The sequence below is a fragment of the Cyphellophora attinorum genome (genome assembly GCF_001299255.1).
Source record: "Cyphellophora attinorum strain CBS 131958 chromosome Unknown Contig20, whole genome shotgun sequence".
Taxonomy (NCBI): domain Eukaryota; kingdom Fungi; phylum Ascomycota; class Eurotiomycetes; order Chaetothyriales; family Cyphellophoraceae; genus Cyphellophora; species Cyphellophora attinorum.
Genome location: NW_017253248.1, coordinates 150730 through 169803, shown reverse-complemented (window position 1 = coordinate 169803; position 19074 = coordinate 150730). Strand labels below are relative to the sequence as shown.

Sequence of the window (19074 nt, the reverse complement as noted above, 5' to 3'; positions counted from 1 at the left end):
ATACTGACAACCTGAGTGTTGGTTTTACAATACTTGGCACACAGTTGTGTAGACGCAGCCATTGGACTGGAGTTCAGTTCGTCAGAGCATATCGGATAGATATGAACATCGATTCTGTACGATCGCGATTTCCATAGACTAGTTGTGCTGAGTATCTGAGAGGTCTCCAGGCAAGTAGCCGGTCTGCTGGAGACAGTACATGGGCTCAGCAGTCCAATCCCTGTTTTCCAGCCCTGGATGTACAAAATAAGAATCCACACAATCGTACATCGTCATACAAATCTCGTCCGGACCGAATATGTATGACTGCTTTTCACAGTAGCCTTTGTGAGCTTGCGCCCATGGCTTACACTGATTCATTAGCTTAGCATCAGCGTTACTGCACACAGGAGTGTTCCAGATTGTACAGGCACCTAGTTAAGACCTTTCTTAGCCAGCAATAGACACAACACGACATAGGCAGTGTACGCACCAATGTTATTGACGTCGGTAAATGCATCAAGGGGCTGCGCGCCTTTAGGATAGAAGACCTTGCCGTTATAGTCTTGTGGAAATTCTCCGTTGGTGCGTTTGTTCTGGCAGTCGACTGCAGATTTCCAGCTTTGCTCAGCACTCCAGTACTGGCTTAGCTTATTGCTGACATCGAGCATTTGGGTATAGCCGAGATGTCCCTTCATGGCGTAGTGTGTGTGACCAGCAGTGTCCCTGTTACCGGGGTCATCGCCCTCCTGTGGTCCGTTCCAATGATGCCAGACGAGTGGCCTGTTCGACGTGAGTCACACGATCTCCAGCTTGAGGGTGATGATACGAACTGGAGTCTATACATGCCGCCATCATCCGTCGCTCTGTATGATGTGGGTGTGTCCAGTAGAGGGACCCACGACTCCAATTGAGCGTTTGAATCCCACAAGTTGCGATAGAATTTCCTGTGTTGCTCGGTCAGTAGGTATTGCATAGGACACCGTTCTTCTACACGCACAAAAGGGGGATTCTAGTAGACTCAAAGACCTTGGCAATGATATAGTTGACCATAGGACCCTTGACTACCTCCACACTCTCGGTAAAGTTGTTTTTCTGCCTTTCAATCAGCAAGGCACGTTGTTCATCAGATACATGCGTACCACTGTGTCTAATAGTGCTGGTGGGGAGTGCCAGTCAAATATCTTTAGAAAGTTCTTCTTTTTCGTGGAGGGATGCTGACTGCCCACTGCCAAAGCGAACTGATCCACGTATGCTGTTCTGATAGCTGTGCTAGTTTGGGCAAACATGAAAGACATGTCGAAGAGGTTTGGCTGCGGCAAAGTGATTGACGGTTTTCGAGGGCCTATGAGCGCAAATTAGAGTTGGTTGTCTCTGCGAGGCTTTCAAGACCATACCTCTGATAGCATCGATGTACTCATACCACGCGAGAACACCGCCGATTGCTTCACCTGCTTTGCCTAGTGGACATGTTCCAAGAATCACTATGTTGTCAGCATTTGATTAACGAAGTGCGGACACTGAAGGCGTACAGTCAAAAAGGCCGAGTACGTCGAATGAGTCGTCTTCTGGCTTCTCCTTGGTCTCCGGAACTCTCATCATGTCAACTATTCCCGGTAGCACACCTGCCGCCCACGCTGTGGCAACGTTGAACGTTTCCAAGAGAATCCTGGTGACGCTGTACTGCTGGTAGATGGCCGTAGTTATCATGAAAGCGCCAATTTCGAGATCGGTAGCTGCAGATACTTTAGCGGGCTTCGGGACCATGTGGGGACATGGAGACAATACCAGTAGCCCCCGGCACCAGTGGCTCAACACAACCAGTGAGACTAGCCAGCATTAGAGTCTGGATCACAAAAAATCGATTTCGACTCACATATCACAATCCATCCTAATACCTTGCTTCCCATCATAGACATAATTTCCAAGGTTTTGCATGAAACTGTCGAAGAAGCCATAACGGTATGAGTCGTCTGAACGTGCTGCAACAGTCTCGAGGATGTTCTTAGATCCGTATTCAGTCCAGAGGCATTCCGGCGGGTTCTGGACCATGTTTGTATCGTATGCGCAGGATTCCGTTCGTCTGAAATGTGGCTGTTAGAGCAGCGTAGTGGATGGAGGGCCAAATTTCTTCCCAACGTACTCGTAAATGAACACATCTTCAACTGTCTCACTGGTGTGGGCAGCGTTCACATTGGACACTTTGTTAAATGTCATGCTCTCATAGGGACCTGGGTTGCTATTTGAGACTGCTCAGTCATCAGATTGTGCAAATATGGGAGCACTCACTAATAGCAAGTCACAGAATAATAGGGGTCAGGCTTGTAGACGAGGCCCCAACTCTGGGCAAGGCCCACAGATATTGTGGCTGCGCTCGATCGCAAGCTGGGATCAGCTGGTGCTGCCTGGTGTCAGTGTGACACATCTTTCGAACAACAAGAGTTTGCTTTACCCAGGGTCTTGACATAGTGGTCCAAGCACATGTCGAGTGCCTGTGATACGGTAACTGCGAGGTGAAATTTTGTCGGCTTATTCCAGATGTACTTTGCAGCTGGTAAAGTCGAGAAGCCATTGCTGGAGATCTTGGAGTATGTTCTTGGGTAACCAGCAAGTGCTGGAGGTGTTCCTTGCTTTTTAGGGTTGTACTTGAGTACAAAAGACCGACTCGTTCCTTGACGCTTTCTCACAGGTCTCATATCCGTACCATTAGGCAATGTTGAACTATCGGCACCTATGCCAGTGGACAGTGCGCTACTAGCAGTACTGCTGCTGGTGTAACCGACTGCTTCAGCTGTAGCATTTTCACCGGTGCTGTTAGAGTCATCTTCGGGAAGCGCATCGGGGTCCATGTAAATTGTTGAAGACCTGAAACTGTGTTTAGGGGCAGGCTTCTTTGGTAGTCAAAAAGCGATCATTGTGACTTACAGGGAAGCAGTCATGCTGTACTCATCAACTTGCGTAACGCTGATCTGAAACTCCGCCAGTGTATCGTTATTGGTGGTAGAGAAGGAATCTAGGCCTGTGAGCTTCTCCAGCTTGCCATTGGCATATGAAGGTACCTAGATGGTTGTCATAAACATATTTAACAGCTTCCGAAAATGCATCCTCGAGTCCAAGCGTTGTCCAATTTAAGTTGATGTTGGCCAAAAAATTCGAGGATATAGCAGTCAATGCCGAGCTGTCCACACTGTTGTCACCGCAAGAGATATCCCAGTCCGGTATAAGAATGTTGAGAACATCGTTGCAGCTAACGTCCGCGATTTTCGGCAAAGCCGGGATGGCTGCTGTGTCATCGACCTCAACCGGCCCATTCTGCGACTCTGTCCCATTGGTAAGAGTACTCTGTGCTGGAGCGTCGGGCCTGTATCTTGCACGGCAGGCTTGCTAGATGTCCTGCCAGTAGAGCTTGCGCCACCTTGCCCAATGATAAAGAGTAGAACGAAAACAACTAGACGTGGAGGCTTCATGGTTATGACGGCGGGATTTGCTTACACCACAAGGATCATCGATGCGCTGCCGCAGTCCTCTCGAGCAGCTGGCCAGTTTCTACTTACATGAGTGTTCGCCGAAGGAGTGTTCTAGGAATTAAGGGTCTCAACATCCACTGTGGCTGCTTTATGGAATGTCCACGTGGGCGCGTAGATAGCAGCTGAGACCCCTGATTCTCGAAATCCTCGTGTGGCTCTGATAATGAAGACGTATAAAAGCTGACAATGTTCATCTTCGAAGGGAAGCTCGAGTTTGACTTGCGAAGGAATGCTCCGTTCAGAATCGCGTCAGCCATTGTCCCAAAATACGTGTCATTAGTCGCAGGAGCTCCTTGAAGGAATGTAGGCAGGGCGGCCGTTGGGCCATGCCGCTTCGCGTGACATTCGAGCCCACCATAGGAGTTTTGACAACTGCGAATCAGGCCACAGGTTCAGCTGACGAGCTAGACGAAACGTTCGGCCTCTTGCGCCCACATCTCGAGTCGAATGGTGGGAAGTCGTGGAGATGAGACCAAGCAGAACGCGTCAAAACAAGCTTTGGGCCTTCTCCAAAAATATCTCCCTCTATCTCGCTGGCATACAATGCATCGTCACAATCGCGATCAGTCTCTACTAACTTACAATGAACGGTTGGATACAGGTTCGACCATTAATATGTGAGAGTACTCTTCTGCGACAGTGCAGGTGAATTAGTTGCTTACTGACGCTAGAGCCCGTGCAACTGGGCAGAGCGGTGTCGCTTGCGAAGCTTGCCTCCTGTCGTCTGCAGGCGCGCCTCCTAAGACTCTCATGCCGAAGCACGCGCTTTGTTCGCTGGACAGAAGCTCGTGGCATCAACTCAGCGACCCAAGCGACCGTGCGGCGCCTGTCGCAAATGGAAGCTGAGATGCGTACCCTTCGAAACCGAAGCAGTTTGCGCCTTGTGTCGGTCTTACAGACAACAATGCTCTTTCGTTGAAGCACCACCAAAGAAGATACGCAAATAGAGGGACGCCTCAGCGACTAACGCGTCCGCACGCATCAACGCGCCCCGAGCAACCCATCTTTGCTGGACGGCACGCTTGGGCGATGTGGCCTGCTGCTGCCTGTAGCTCCACAAAGTGATCCTAATCGAAATGCTGGCTCACACTCCTGCTGATTGAGCTGCCAGTGATCGTTTGGCGTCGGCTATGAGTTGTCGGAAGTCCCATGGCTCCAAATGCGCTCGTTCTTTGCCTGCTGCTTGCTGCTCTTGCTCGTGCTGCGCGTCTTGTTCTGATTCTGGTCCTGGTTCTGCCTCCTGCTGTGATTCTTGCTCCGCTTCCTGCTCCGTTTCCTGCTCGACTACCTGCTCCGCTTCCTGCTCCGCTTCCTGCGCTGAGTCCAGCTCGACTTCCTGCTCCGCTTCCCGCTCTGCCTCCTGTTCGACGTCCTGTTCTCGCTGCTGTGCTTCTTGCTCGACCTCCTGCTCTGCTCGCCACTCGGCTTCCTGCTCTGCGACCAGAAACCGTTCCAACTGCTCCTCTGCTTCTGCCTCCGCCTCGTCGTCCTCACCTCGATCCTCAGCACGATCCGTAACGACTTCATGACCTTGTCGAGCCCATCTGGCGCGACATGCAGGGCAGTTGATGTTAATACCTTGGTCCACCTGGGACTGATTCCAGTCTGCGAGACACACTGCGTGGAAGACGCGCTCGCAGCACCGAACCTGGACAATCCACGCGCGTGCTTCCCAAGGATCTCTGCAGTCCGGGCAGACCTCGACGTCGCAGTCCCGGGAGATAGTTACGGTGTCTGGATCGTCCATTGGGATTGAGCGCAGGAACCCGTTGCGATCCTCGTGTAACGAGACGAGAGCGGCAGTGATGCTGGGTGGCACTGTCCTGGTCATGCAGATGATCTCACGTACAGCGTAGCTGCGTTCGTCGATGTTCGAGGGCGGAGTAGGAGTAGGAGCAGGAGCAGGAGCAGGAGCAGGAGCGAAAACGTAAGCGAGAGCAGTGTTGATGACTGCGGGCGGCGCGAGAGCAAGGATAGCACCGGGGAAAGGAGCAGCGGAGGCCTCGTTGTGATTGCGGCGGAGATTGTGAGCTACCATGTCCATAGCCTGGGAAGCGCGAGGATTCTCGGCTAGCCATCGTTCGTTGTGTGCTATGCGTTCCCAAGCTCTGATCTCTGCTGGGTCACGGACTGTGGCGTATACTGCGTCGAGGAGATTGAATGAAGGCATCTTGTTGTCTGAGTTGTGAAGGTATTGGTTGAGAGAAGGGACCGGAAGGGTTAATGCAACTGAATGCTGCTGCTGCTTCTGCTTACAGTCGCGTAGTAGATGAGTGCCGATGATGAGTGATGTTCGCACGTTGTTAAAGTGGTTGAGAAGATACAACGAGAGCATGAACAGGGGCATCTCTATATACCTGAGGAGGAAGGTACTCATTCTGCTCAAGGTAATCACTGCTCAAGGTAATCGATCGTAACTGCAAACTGTACGCAAACCTGCTCATCGGTGACTGGGACGTGTCTGTGTATATACTGAAGGCTGAGTGGAACTCATCTGTGACTTAGAAAGGCATCAAGAGGCGGAATCATGTCCGAACCCTACTGCATCCTTCGCGCGAGCCTCAACATTCGTGCATGATATTCCACAGCCATGTCACCGCATTCCTCATGTCCTCCCGGGTTTGTCGTCGCATAAAGGACTGGAAAATCCATCTGCCATGTTAGCGTGAGGGCCTGATGGCCAAGGTACTGCATCAGATGATTCTGAAACTAAAAGCCGCTGCTGTTGGTGGCGTCGATGCGGCGCCTTTTCGGGGCTCGTTCGCTGTGGCCTTCTGCTTCTGATTCCATGCCTGCTTGTTGCTGTACTTGGGCCTCTGCCTCCCGGTCTGCTTCTTGTAGTGCCACACCCTCTGCTTCCTGTTCTCCTTCATGCCCTGCTTCCTGCTCTGGTTCAATTTCAGTGTCATGCTCTGCTTCATGGTCTGCCTCCGCCCCTAGTCCCAGAATCGCAAGCCACTGCTGTTCTCTTTCCAACTCTATCTCCGGTTGGTCGTAGATCACAGTGCAATCGTCATCCACGAACCACCTAGCATGACAGAAGGGGCAATTCATTCGGCTCTCAGTCTCGAGTTTGGAGCAATGCGCCCGGACAAGACATTCTGCGTGAAAGAAGCGCCTACAGAAACACTCGACCTGCACGACGCGCTCGCCCACCTCGTATGGCTCATCCAACTGGCACATCGGACAGTCCTCGACATCGGAATCTCGGTCAATGGTCCGGGTTGGTGATTCGTGAGGTACGCGAGAGCAAGGGCATGTGCTGGTATTCCCATGTGCGCAAGGAATCGCGACAGTGAAGGCGAGCGCTTTATTTTCAGCATTGAATTTGGTAGCGATGACCTCTTCGACGAAGTAGCTGTCTTCGTCAACGGGAGGAACGAGCGTTCTGTCGCTGTCGTATGATGTGGATTGAGAACCGGCAGTGAGCTCTCCTTGTTGCTGTGCAGGCTCTTCCTCGTAAGGAATAGCAGCCAGAACAGCAGCAGGAGAAGGAGCGGCGGAGCTCTCGTTGCGGTTGAGGTGGCGGCGAAATCGCCGGGCTGATATCTCCATGGCTGGGTTGGCATAAGGATTTCCGGAACGGTTGTCTGCAAAGGCTTGGAAATTTGCAATTGCTTCTGGGTCGTCCGCATATAACTCGCGAACCAGGTCCATGAACAGAGAGGATGGCATTTTGATGCTTGACTCGTGAAGGACTGGATTGGACTGGAAGGGAATGCTGCTGCTTGTGCTTGAGCACCCGTAGCAGAGGGGTGCTGATGGTGAGTGAGGTTTGGGTGGTGTCAAGATAGATGAGGACATACACAAGATCATGGGCAGCAGGATCATCGCTATGTAGTTGAAATCGAAGGTACTCACGATGCTCAAGGTACTCCGACGTCGTTGCAAAGTGGATGCAAACCTGCTCATAATCAATTGGGACGTGTCTGTGTGCATGCTGAAAGCTGTTTGGAATCTGTCTATCAAGGTACTCGTCCCAGGTCGGTTGTACCGAAAGAATCTGTCGCGCTCGATGTGTTGACAAAGTCTCAAGGTTCGTATAGCCGATACCTGAAGTTTGTTATGGAGGAGCGACGACGAGACTGGTGGCAAAAGCTCCCTTTCCTTTGTGACATGCTCATACTTCTATACCTTGCCATCATTGTACCTGATCCAATCGAGATCACTGAACACAATACCTTTCATGAAACTGTTTATATGTCGTTCAGAGCAAGAAATTTGATCACAAAAGTATACACGTGGCCTGCGAGATGCGAGTGTGTCGTGGCAGTGAGCTAGACAGTTGGGCGTGCATCCTCTCGGCTCTGACGATATGGCGAGGTCATGGACGCGGCCTTGCGATGCATCGGGAAGGCAGTGCTGATGAAGTGGAATGGACAGGCGTGTTGGATCATGCAGTGCAAGGCGTTCCGGGCGGCTGGGAGGGAAGTCACGTGCTCGCATGAGCCGTCGCGGTCTTCAAGACTCGACCACCGGAGTTGTTGAAGCGACGAGGACGGGAGAGCAGATCAAGAAAGCACGCTCAATGATGGCGGCTGCAACGATGGCGGCTGCCACGATAAAGTTAGCACCATTGAGGGGATCGACGTCGGAGCTCGAGACGCGTCATCGACCATCCGTCCCTGTCACTCCTCAGCGACAAGTCGCTATGCAGCAGTACACAAAAGCTCAGACAGCCACTTATATGTGGAAATCCACTTCTCTCTCTTGAGTCCCATTTCTCGGCCTCATCGATTCACACCATGGCTCCTCTGAAGGCCCTCATCTTCGGCGCAACAGGCGCCGTAGCCCGGCACTGCGCAAAAGAAGCCCTCCGCCACGACAACGTCTCCCTAACACTCGCACTACGCGACCCAAATAAACCAATCCCAGACCTCCCATCCTCCCTCCCGCGAGTCCAAGCTGACCTCACGGATCCGACCTCACTCCGGTCCGCCGTGCAAGCCTCAGGAGCAACATCAGCATTCATCTACGCCCAAGGCAGACACCGAGACAAAGAGCAGATGAAAGCCAGCATTGCCGCCCTTGCCGATGCAGGCGTCACCCATATCGTGCTTCTGAGCAGCTGGACGATCTACCCGCTCTCCATCGACGACGCGTACGCGCAAGGGGACGAGCACGCGATACCCGCGAAGCACGCCGCCGCGGAGATTGCATTGCGAGAGGTCAAGGAGAGGTATCCTGATTTGCGATACGCGGCGGTGCGACCGTTATACTTTGCTACTAATGTGCTTTTCGAGGATCTTTCGAGGGGAGAGGTCAATGTACTGAATCCTGCTGGTGGATGGGACTATATTTCGTCTGAAGATATTGGAACGGTGTGTGGTCGTCTGCTTGTTGATGGTGTAGAAGGCGTTGTCCCGATTGTGGGACCGAGGATCTTGTCTCAGAGCGAGGCGTGGGGCATTATTGGCCGGGTGCTTGGTAAGGAGATACGTGTGAAGGATGTGACGGAGAAGGAGTTTCTCAAGGGTAGTGAGGAGCCGATGATGAAGAGCCTTGCTCGGAATAGGCATAGGAGCGACGAAGAAAAGTATCCGACGGATTTGGTGAGCGAGGCGAGGGCGAATATGAGGAGGTATGTGGGTAGTGAGGGGATGGGCTTTGAAGAATGGGCGACGAGGCATAAGGGTGAGTTCAAGCAGTAAGTGTACGTTGGATCTCGACAGGTATTTGCGTGGCTAGAGTATCCATCGTGTGCGCTTACCATTTGTTGAGAAGACTGATGAATGGCTTTGATGCCTTGCTCTAACAGACCCATAATTCCACCGATGATTTGGGTATCCGTCATTTCGTAAACGCCATATGTATACTCCTTGATGTGCAACGCCTGATCCATGCAGAACGCCCTCGAGCTGCCCTCACATTCGCTGAATAGTCTGATCGTTCGTGAATTTGTCCAATGACTTCTGCTCCAATGCATCCCACCATTTGAACAGGAAGCTCTCGCAGATGAGCCGAAACCACGGTGTATACTTCAGATCCCTGTCCTTGCCCGACTGTGTCTCAACATCCTTGAACATCTGCCGCAGCTCATCGGGACTGACCCATCTCGTATCCTTGACCTCGTTTTTGTTGATTTCCAGATCTACCTCTGCCTCAATAAACAGGATATAATCGATCTCGTGCTCTCCCCATTTGCCGTCACTCGGCGCCAAGTAGTGTATCCGGGTGAGGAACTCGAAGTCCTGGAATGGCACTTGACCACTCCTGATGCCCAACTCGTGATCTAATTTCCGGATCGCAGCTCGCTTCGCCCCCTCAACGTTACTGACCAGATCACCTTTCCCTGCTTCGGCGGGGTGTGCCAGCGGATGACTGCAACAGGTATTCGTCCACATATCCGGGAACGTGATCTTCTCTGTCGCCCGTTGCTGTAGCAGGAGCTTCTTTGTGGTAGGATCGAACAAGAAGCAAGAGAATGCGCGGTGAAGCAGGCCGGCGTTGATGTTGGTCATGAGATGGCATGCTTTCTTGGATGCAGAGCCAATTGGGTTGTCGTCGGCGTCTAGGACCACGCATACTTCGTCCATTAATCTAATTTGCTCTTCATCGTAGCCTGCTAGGTCGTTGGTATCGGTATCACCGTTCGTGGCTAGAGAGGCGGTTGGGGGGAGATCTTCGCCGATGAGTCGTGTGTGCACTTCGGGAAAGAGACTTGTGACGTTTGCGGCGGTGATAGTTGCCGTTGAAGACATGATGGTTACGCGATCGACTGTAGGTCGCAGTAGGCTCTCGACGACTGCTTAGGTGCGACAATGCATTGAGCGTGAGGTCCAGTGCGCTTTCTTGAAATGGCGGGGAATCTCAAAATGTTTTTGTTCCAGGTCGTCCCATCCTTAAGAGAGCGCCTATGATTGGTCAGCCTTGCTTGAAAGGGCCTCTGTCGCTTGTTCCTGCTTCTGCCCCTGAAGCTACCTAGGTAACCCCAAAAGTACACCATGACTTGAGAGTGAGATGCCGTGCCTATATAAGTGCTTCGTGGCTTGTGCTGAGCCTCTTTGACTACTTGACTACAGAGACGTCGGTGGGGCAGATAGATCAGATGCAAACGCTAGTCTATATGGTACACAAGGCCTCGCACCCTTTTCAACATACAGCCAGATCATATCCGAGAGACACTGCTCACAGGCGAGTTCTTGACACTCTCCATCTCCCTCGACCTCGCTGATTGGTGCCCAGGCATCAGGAGCTCGAATCGTTCAGACGATTGTGCCGAACCATGCCCATCCCTTGCTGGGCTGTGCCAGCCGCCGGCACTATTGACGGCCAGATTTCTGCTCTTTCTGAACTTCACATCCCAGGCCGCCATCACCGGAACACGATTACCATTCTTGTCGGTCCACGGTCCGATACCTTGACCTTCGAAGGCTTGACGTTGAATTTGAAGGATGTCGTCCTCCTCCCATGATGACAACTTGGTGCAGGCGGTGTGTTCGTCGGATCCGCCGATCACGTCGCTTGGCCCTCGATGGCCTTTGCTGACCAGCCATGGCAAGTACACGTCCGTCAGGATAATCAGAGCGCTCAGCACCACGACCAGGATAATTCCGAGCATGCTGAATGAGTTGTATCCGGCGATGTGGACGAGCTGATTCTTGCACAGTTTTATGCCCTCAGGCTCTTCTTCAGGGAGAATGTAGTCGTGCAACCACTGGCCGTCTTTGATCTGGATATTTGGACTCCCAACATGATCGATCGTGTTCAACTGCAATCCAGCCAGAGTAAGATTGTGAAAGTTCTCGACTTCTCGGTGCCACTGGTCATCTGGCAGGGGCGTAGATATGCCAAAGGAGCCGTATACCAGCTTCGTCGACACAAGCACCTCGTTCTTGAGGAAGGTCAGCACGCTGTTTAGGCGCATGTAGTACAGCATTATTCGCATCATTTTGTAGAGCGCGGCCTGTCTCCCACTCAGCTTTATGGAGTCCGGAGCTAGAGCCTCATCGAAGTCATAAAGACTGCCGAGACGGGTGCAGCTGTTGTTCCCGGTGAGGGCAGGATTACAAAACTGGAATTGCTCCGTACATGCCAGAGCAGTGAGTGATGCGGTCGATATCCAGGATTCGTTCAGTCGATTGCCACCAATCGGCAGGTCTGCTCGGAAGAAAGGATCTCTGACCTCGCCTGTATACGCGACGCGGTTGTTCAGCGTCATGATTGAGACGTCTGCATCAGTCCGATTCAAGGCTGGGTCAGGCAGGAAGCCACTCTGTGTAAAGTTCTTCGCAAAGGCTGTGCGGACACTAGATACATCAGCCAGCGGCTATTGCAGTATCGCAAGACTTACTCGAATGTGTATGGCAGTCCCTGCACGTATGTCGAATAGTTGCTCTTCACAAAGGTGAAGTTGCTGATAGGTGTGCCAAAGAGGAAACTCGGCCCCAGATTCCAGTACTTGAAGGTATCGTTCGGCAGCATCGCCGGAAAGAACATTTCCGTACCAGGCTCAAGATCTTGAGTGAAGTCGGTAGAATACCTCTGCATGTCTATGGGCGCACAAGATGTCACCCTCCGCACTTCAAGCGCGTCTGAGTCTGGTGTGTTGACGCCCAGATGCTTTCGAGAATGGATGCGTCCAGAGTCAATCGTGTATGCGGGCGTAGAGCAGACACCAGCTGCGAAGGGACACTGCGCTTCTCGTATAATCTCTGAAGCAATGTACGGTACGGCAGGCTCTTTGCACATGGAATTAGATGAGTTCAAGAAGCCGCCAGCGTAGCAGCTCTGAGCATATATCAGACTCGTCTTGTATCCATTGTAGGCTGATACGAAGAGAGCGTCGCCCTTGGCCCAGTCCTCGCGGGTCCAGAGAGGGAAGTCTTTGTCTGCTGTCTGTTGCCCATCAGATCGTGGATTGATGATAACTCACAATAAGTGAATGGAGCGTACCTGTTCGATCCAGCCGCATGTACCACGTAGTAGACCTTCGGTATTGCCCATAGTCACTTTTGCGGAGAAGATACCGCAAACGACAAACACTGCGAGATTGATCGTCGCGAGTGTGGCGAGAGGGAGACTCCTTCTGAAAGCGCTTGGGACGGTTGATCGCCAGCTCCAGCCAGTCTCGTATATCCTCCAGATGCTTCATCACTCGTTAGCCTTGACTTTTAGAGCGAATGCATTTATCCAGCTTGAGGCTGTGACATCCAGGCGAAGAGTTCATGTATCGCCACGAATATAGTCAAAAACTCACAAGTCAGTCTCTGGCATCTTGGATCGGAGCAATGCTTGGTGCTGATGATGTAGGCCATCGCTAGAAGTTTGTTTTGTTCGGATGTGATGCAGAGTGTAGCATACGATGCCCCAGAAACGGCTGCCAGCCCAGCGGACGAGCAGGGCAACTATGGCAATCAATACGACACCATAGGAGCTTGGGACGGTAAGGGTCCAGCCCTCTGTCTTTCCCAAGCCTGTCTCGAATATCAGTTGTTACATCTCTGAAGCGCAGGGACACATACTCCAGTTCGTCCATACGCCCACGTAGACGTCTCGTGTCGACATGTCGCGAGACCAGTTCGCCGTCTAAACATCAGCAATCGCATCGAACCCGAGAAGAAGAAGTGCAAAAACAGCGATTTTACCTCTCATCGCGTTCGAGCGCAGCGTGCATGAGTCTAGCAACGCCATCCTGGCCCCTCACCATAGGGTCAAGCTCTCAGATACGAGAAGACCAATGATTCTGGGCCTGGGCTTGTCGAGCTGCGATCGAACACGAGCGACACGAGATATGAAGGCTTCGGCGTGCTTGGCACCAGTGGCAGGATGAGAGGTCGACCAGCGGATGTGCGATTCCGACTCGGTAGGTCGCACAGGGCTAGGGAGATGTCTCCTTGGAGCATTCAACAGAACCGCCGGGACTTGCGAAAGCCGGGACAGACTTCATCCTCGTGGCCAGCAGGAGCTCCGAGTCTACTAGTCGGGCGACTGTCCATACTTTGATGGTACAGTGGTTGATGAGGAAGAAAAGTGATCGAGTCTAGACTCACAAATGTGCTTAAAGTTGAAGTGGCTTGCGGCGGAGAGGGGCGGAGCTAGGCCCCGATAGGCTTCAGGCTTGGCGTGCATCATCCGAAATGTGTTCTGCTCTAAGGCCTCAAAGCTTCAACACGTTGTCTAGCCATCTCGATCCTCGACAGGTTCTCGACCCCAATGCGCCAGTCCTCATCGCTGTCATCATTCATGAGCCGCTTCCTTTTAGACCGCCGGTTGTCGAAGACTGTGACCGATTCGTAGTCCTCGTCGAACATCCATCGACCATCCTCGAACGTCTCGGGTAGCGATTCCCCAGACACAGTCTGATCATCCATGTCCATATCCACGTCTTTCGTCTCTAGATCTTCCCAGTCACTTTCAGCGTACTCTTCCAACAATGCATTGCATTGTACAGCGATGCGCTCCTCGAGGAATTCAATCTCATTCAGCAGCCGAGGCGCTGCACCATGGTAGTCCAGATCAAACAGTTGTGGCATTGAGATCAACTTGATGTCGTGTGTTTCCGATAACTGCTCGAGGTAGCTCAAGAGGCCGTTACGCTTGCAAATTAGTGATATGATGTGTTTCCTCTCCTCTGTCGTGTAAAAGTTGCAGCGCTTGCCGTCAGACCTGGCCATGGATGGCATGCTGTCAGACATCAAGTCCATTGTGTCGGCGGCCGCAGTCCTCATCTTGACCGTCTGAACTACGCTGTGATCATCGAAAGCATTTCTATGCAGGCGCAGTAGCTTTATGCGTTTCGCTGACAGGCAGCATATGTACTAAGACAGTGTTTGCCTACTGAGTGGGGTAGGGGCGAAATCCAATGATCCTTGTAAGTTGACCTTCACAGCCTGTTCGCTCTACTTGTCTTGGTCAGAATCTGCATCGATTCTGCTTGGAGTGGTCTTTCGGGTTGTGGACATACTCATACAGACTTAGAACCCGCTGGGAATGTCCACACTCAAGCCTCATCGTCTCGTCGACGGACCTTCGACGCCGGGTCACTGCCTCTTCAGCATCCGTTGGTATTTTGCTGACATGTAGCTTGGTTGACAATTGTGTGGGCAGAGGTGCTTATCGCAAAAGCTCCGATGAAAGACTCCCGAGTTGATGGAAACAGGTATGGCATTGATGGTAGTATCTGCAGGGACTAGAAACTCTCACGCCCGTAAAAACCACCCAAAAATTGTCCTCACACAAATGTTTTCGTACAAATCAAGAAAGAAAACGGAAACCAGGGCCCAAGGGGAGCGCGAACGCGCACCCAAAGGCAGAAACCAAAGCAAAAATTTTGTCCAGAAACGAGATCAAAAACCACCACGACGTCCTCCCGCTCCACCCAGGATCGAGTTCTGGCTCGGAGCCGGAACAACAGCAGCAGGAACAGGATCAAGAGCCTGCATCTGCGCTTCCATGCTGCCATAAAGGCCATGGATGTAGCTATCCGTGCTCGCGTTCCGGCTGTGGCCGTGGCGGGAACGGGAGCGCAGAGACAGATCCTGGTCGCGTGGGATCTCGCCAGAGGCCTCCCGAGCAAGGCGCTGGCGCTCCCCGATGACGAGCAACGTCTTTGTCTGTACCTTCTCAAAGATCTGGAAGGTGATGTATGGCGCGCCCAACATCTCAAAGATGCGCGGAATGTCGTTGAGCCACTTGCGGATGACGCTATCGCCTGCACAGAAAGTTCGGACCAGCATCTCGTTGGCCATGACTCCCCAAGCGTACAGAGCAGCAGTCATTGCGACGTGATCATGAGCAATGTCTCCACAGAACTCGACTTGTCCCAGGTTCTCGAGAATCAGACGGCGTTGAGTGCCCTGATCGTATTGATATTCCACGACCTGAGCGCGATTCTTGTCCTCCCACTCCTGGCGGACTCTGGCAATGCTAAGGGGCGAGATACGGCCAGCCTTGGCTTCCCGAAGAATGAATCGGTTGGCGCAGATGACTACCATCAATTCCAGGTCTGCAGTGAGACGGGCTTGGTAGGAAGGATCCAAGGAAATTGGGAACGACTGCGCTGGAAGGATCTTGGGTTCAGTACTCTGACGAATGTGCTCTTCCATGTGAGCTTCGCGATCTTCTTCAGCGGCATCGAACGTAGCGAAGCCGTTCTTGAGTCGTGAAGTCCACTCCTTGAGGCTGCGCTTGGCACTGCTGTTTGGGGCTTGATCTGAACCTTGTCTCTGAAAAGGCTCTTTGCTCGGTGTAGTCTTACCAATGCCTAGCAAGCGCTTGACGGGGGATCTTGACCGCTTGACAGGCTTGACCGGACTGCGACTGCTCTCAGGAATTCCAGCTTCGGTATATTGATTCTGGCTGCGTACCGGGCCCCGACCACGAGGCTCTTCATGATCGGAGGTGGACTTCTGTGGACTGGTAGAAGGTGTTCTAGCATATTGAGTGGTGTAAGAGCTCATCGGATGAGTAGATTGAGCAGGAGAGAAGTCTTGAAAGCTAGGAGCTGAGCGAGATGATGGCAGGCTTGGAATTGGTGGTGCATCGGTGGGAAACGCTTGCGCAGGTGCAGCTCGCCGAGTCGCTGTGGTTGGAGAGACAACAATCGGCACATCAGTGAAGGGATTGCTTTTGGCAATGTTGTGGAATGACAAAGGACTATACAATGGTCAGGATCACACAGGCTGCAACAGATGGCAAGGATGACTTACGGAGGAGGATTCTGTCTGTACTTCTTTAGCTCAACGTTGATGCCAGCAATAGCTTTGCGACTGCGAGGATGAGGCAGGGAAGGCGAGTTCTCCATCTTCTGCGGACGTAGGAGATCTTTTGTGATCGCTTGGAAGTCTTGCTTGCTTGTGACTGATTGAGTAGAAGTAGTCGAGACCGTGAGCTTTGCAGTGTCGCTACTGATCGGACGTGAAGGCGACGCACTTTTACTACGTCGTAGATAGCTCAATCTTGCTCGATCGCCAGGACTAAGCGGTAGAGGCTTGTTGAGTTGAGTCGATGCAGTTGATTCTGGCGAAGCAGCGCCGTCATGCCACATGTGCATCTCACGTGGTCGGTAGGGTGGCTCTTCGATCGGCTCAGGCTCCTCTTGTTGTGGTTGTGGGAAAGGTGGAAGGCAGCACAATAGCTCTGCAAATTTTGAGGTGCGACGAGTGGTGGGCGCAATTGTCGTGCGCTTGCGACCAAGGTGGAGTCGCTTGAACAGTCGAATTTTGCGAGGCTTCTCATTGTTGGCACTCGATGCTTCTGTCTGAGTGAAAGAAAGGCTTGCCGAGTCACCTGCGTTGGGCTTGGCAGCCTCGTTACCACCAAGTTCGATAAAGTCCTCGGGTGACCCAACTTCAGTTCTGATGTCGCCTCCGATAATATTAGCGTTGCGACGCGTCTTCCGGACATTCAGCGGCTCCGGTGTCACCCGGTAGTCTTTCCAGACACGATTGGACCTCGACTCGACATCAGTGTCTTGGAGCTGTAAAGGTGGGTCGCAAGCACGGGGTCCGAACGCGGCATTGTTTCTGCGCAAGCTCTCCGCGAAGGACTTCGGACGCATAGCAAGGACCTCTTCAGGACTTAGTCGACTCCAGTCGGGGCCTGCATTGACTGGCTCCTGGACAGTCTCTTGCTGGTCGTTGCGCTCTTCCCGTAGGTATCGAGTCGCTGGTAGTACAAAAGAGTCGCTCGATTCTCTGACAGACTGACTGGGTCTTGGGGTAGCGGTCGTCCGTGACTCCCAGGCCTTGCGAGTGTCAGGATCAAAGTTGGGCGACTCGAGCAATGCTGACTGTGGTTGCACAGTGCTCAGTGACGCAGAGGTGGACATTGTCGGACGACGGGCAGCAACGTTGCCATAGCGTATGATAGGTCCACGCTCTTCGGCGGCGCTTGCTGCTACTTGGCTTTCGAGAGTCTTGTACCGCTGAGAAGCATATGCTGGTACGGGGTCCCGTTCGACAGACTGAGGTGAGTCACCAGCCGAGTTGCTTCCTTCAAAGATGGTGGGCTCGACTGTGTTGATCGCATCGACATCGTCCACAGCACTCGGAGCCGAATCAGAAGTCGCTTCACTGCTGAAGATCTCGACAGGGTGGTTGCTGATGAAGTTCTGCGCTCTAATGCGTCGAATCTCAACTGGAGTGGCAGGCGGTAGAATGAGACGACCTGTCTTGGGCACGAATGGGTTCAGTGGTTGTGACTGGCAAAAGTCAGTTAAGATCTTGTCGCCAGTCGCTCATGCTTACGTTTCTCAGTCGCCAGAAGTTCTTCCATGGCTGAAAGATCTGGTCAGGCATGCCAACATGCGAGGAGCTCGCCTCTTCGAGGATCTCGTGGAACACCGACATAGCATCGCTGATGCCGTCGTCGCCATACTTGACATGGAGACATGCATACACTTCTTCGATACCGATGCTGTATGGATACTTTGGAACGACTGTCTCACCAACTCTCTCAAGGTAATCGCGACATCTTGCCTCGTCGAACTCTGTGGTCAGGTCCCATTCGATGTCTTCGGCCGACTGAAGACGAAGGACACCGCCGGGGCCTGCTGGAGTGCCTGACATGGTGCCCACCCCGGCTAATGAAGCAATTACAAAAAGCTGAGAATGAACGTGCATGAACAACAAAACGTGGTGAAAGTGGTAGGACGTAATGCCTGATTTGAGAGGTTGCTGCAGTCAAGTCGTGCCTTCCTTCGCGTAAGTTACCCTATCTTGCCTTATTTCCGGCGCCAAGGCCACGTGTTGTGGGCGACAGTGAGGTTATTGCACAGCATGGGAAGCAGCATTCCATCTTCCTCCCATCACTGATTGAACAACAATCTGGCCTTCATTTTCACACAAACCAACAGGGCAATGCTCAGTCTGTCACAAGTATACGTACCTAGTGACAGAAGTGGAAGCCCTTGCATCTGTTCAACTCTCATAGCTAACAGCTGCAATGCCCGGGCTGCTCGTTGAGATAGACATATTTTCATTTGTTAGTCCCAAACTACACGACTCTTCCAGCAAGGTCAGCTAACTCAATTCATACTCAAGTGGACCCGTAGGGTCATTTGCACCTTCCTCTGCTTACAGCATATCAAGCCCTTCTGGTATGCCAGTCATCGACCCGCGTACACCGTGTACATCGAGAAGATAAGGATGTTCCGGTATGATGGGTCATCCAAGCTCTTTGCCCTCTACTCAGCTGGGATGGTCTGCCTAGATCTGCTCGACATCTCCTTCAAGGCTGTCCACTTCCTGGCTCTCGACTTCTGGCACCGATCATTTTGGAATGCGTCGGGTCTTTTCACGATGAGATGGTGGCGGTTGAGGCGTTAGGTCACCCCAGGAAACAACGACTAGTAGTCGTGGACACGTTGAACGAAAGGCAAAGCCTCCAAATAAGCTCGACGCGGTCGGAAGAAGGTCTGTCACGTGACGAAGCTATATCTGGTGCGGCAACAGGGCAGCAGTGGAGAAACGACACACTTGCCGATGCGAAGATCCGGGATGCTGAACAGCTCTTATTTGCGGGGGAAAGCTTCGGCTGTCGACCTGAGCGATCTTCTCTCAATCACGATATTGGAGTGCTGACGCACTGGCAAAGGCGCGGAATGCTGACGGCAGTGATTTCGGCT

At 52.5% G+C, this 19074-nt stretch overlaps 8 protein-coding genes across 8 annotated transcripts; 1 reads left to right on the top strand and 7 right to left on the bottom strand.

Moving 5' to 3' along the window:
* Positions 1-413: 413 nt before the first annotated feature.
* Positions 414-3446, bottom strand: AB675_1059 (uncharacterized protein; the record flags this gene model as incomplete). Its single annotated transcript, XM_018139383.1, has 14 exons — positions 414-762; positions 813-926; positions 980-1074; positions 1122-1324; positions 1377-1463; positions 1512-1715; positions 1768-1808; positions 1856-2062; positions 2123-2218; positions 2269-2380; positions 2432-2844; positions 2905-2992; positions 3039-3299; positions 3395-3446. 14 exons carry the CDS (start codon positions 3444-3446, stop codon positions 414-416), a joined length of 2322 nt encoding a protein of 773 aa, XP_017997995.1.
* A 1144-nt stretch (positions 3447-4590) lies between these two features.
* On the bottom strand, positions 4591-5853 carry AB675_1058 (uncharacterized protein; the record flags this gene model as incomplete). Its single annotated transcript, XM_018139372.1, has 1 exon — positions 4591-5853. The coding sequence occupies one exon, from the start codon at positions 5851-5853 to the stop codon at positions 4591-4593; it is 1263 nt and encodes a 420-aa protein (XP_017998029.1).
* Positions 5854-6215: 362 nt separating this feature from the next.
* Positions 6216-7181, bottom strand: AB675_1057 (uncharacterized protein; the record flags this gene model as incomplete). Its single annotated transcript, XM_018139361.1, has 1 exon — positions 6216-7181. One exon carries the CDS (start codon positions 7179-7181, stop codon positions 6216-6218), a length of 966 nt encoding a protein of 321 aa, XP_017998186.1.
* Positions 7182-8251: 1070 nt separating this feature from the next.
* AB675_1056 (uncharacterized protein) lies at positions 8252-9157 on the top strand (the record flags this gene model as incomplete). Its single annotated transcript, XM_018139351.1, has 1 exon — positions 8252-9157. One exon carries the CDS (start codon positions 8252-8254, stop codon positions 9155-9157), a length of 906 nt encoding a protein of 301 aa, XP_017998102.1.
* Positions 9158-9370: 213 nt separating this feature from the next.
* Positions 9371-10207, bottom strand: AB675_1055 (Isopentenyl-diphosphate Delta-isomerase; the record flags this gene model as incomplete). The annotated part of the gene is made up of 1 exon (XM_018139340.1): positions 9371-10207. One exon carries the CDS (start codon positions 10205-10207, stop codon positions 9371-9373), a length of 837 nt encoding a protein of 278 aa, XP_017998133.1.
* A 407-nt stretch (positions 10208-10614) lies between these two features.
* Positions 10615-13013, bottom strand: AB675_1054 (uncharacterized protein; the record flags this gene model as incomplete). Its single annotated transcript, XM_018139329.1, has 5 exons — positions 10615-11755; positions 11800-12344; positions 12402-12594; positions 12706-12922; positions 12971-13013. 5 exons carry the CDS (start codon positions 13011-13013, stop codon positions 10615-10617), a joined length of 2139 nt encoding a protein of 712 aa, XP_017998054.1.
* Positions 13014-13597: 584 nt separating this feature from the next.
* On the bottom strand, positions 13598-14176 carry AB675_1053 (uncharacterized protein; the record flags this gene model as incomplete). Its single annotated transcript, XM_018139318.1, has 1 exon — positions 13598-14176. One exon carries the CDS (start codon positions 14174-14176, stop codon positions 13598-13600), a length of 579 nt encoding a protein of 192 aa, XP_017998081.1.
* A 618-nt stretch (positions 14177-14794) lies between these two features.
* AB675_1052 (uncharacterized protein) lies at positions 14795-18016 on the bottom strand (the record flags this gene model as incomplete). The annotated part of the gene is made up of 3 exons (XM_018139309.1): positions 14795-16103; positions 16157-17649; positions 17696-18016. The coding sequence occupies 3 exons, from the start codon at positions 18014-18016 to the stop codon at positions 14795-14797; spliced, it is 3123 nt and encodes a 1040-aa protein (XP_017997993.1).
* Between the last annotated feature and the right edge of the window lie 1058 nt (positions 18017-19074).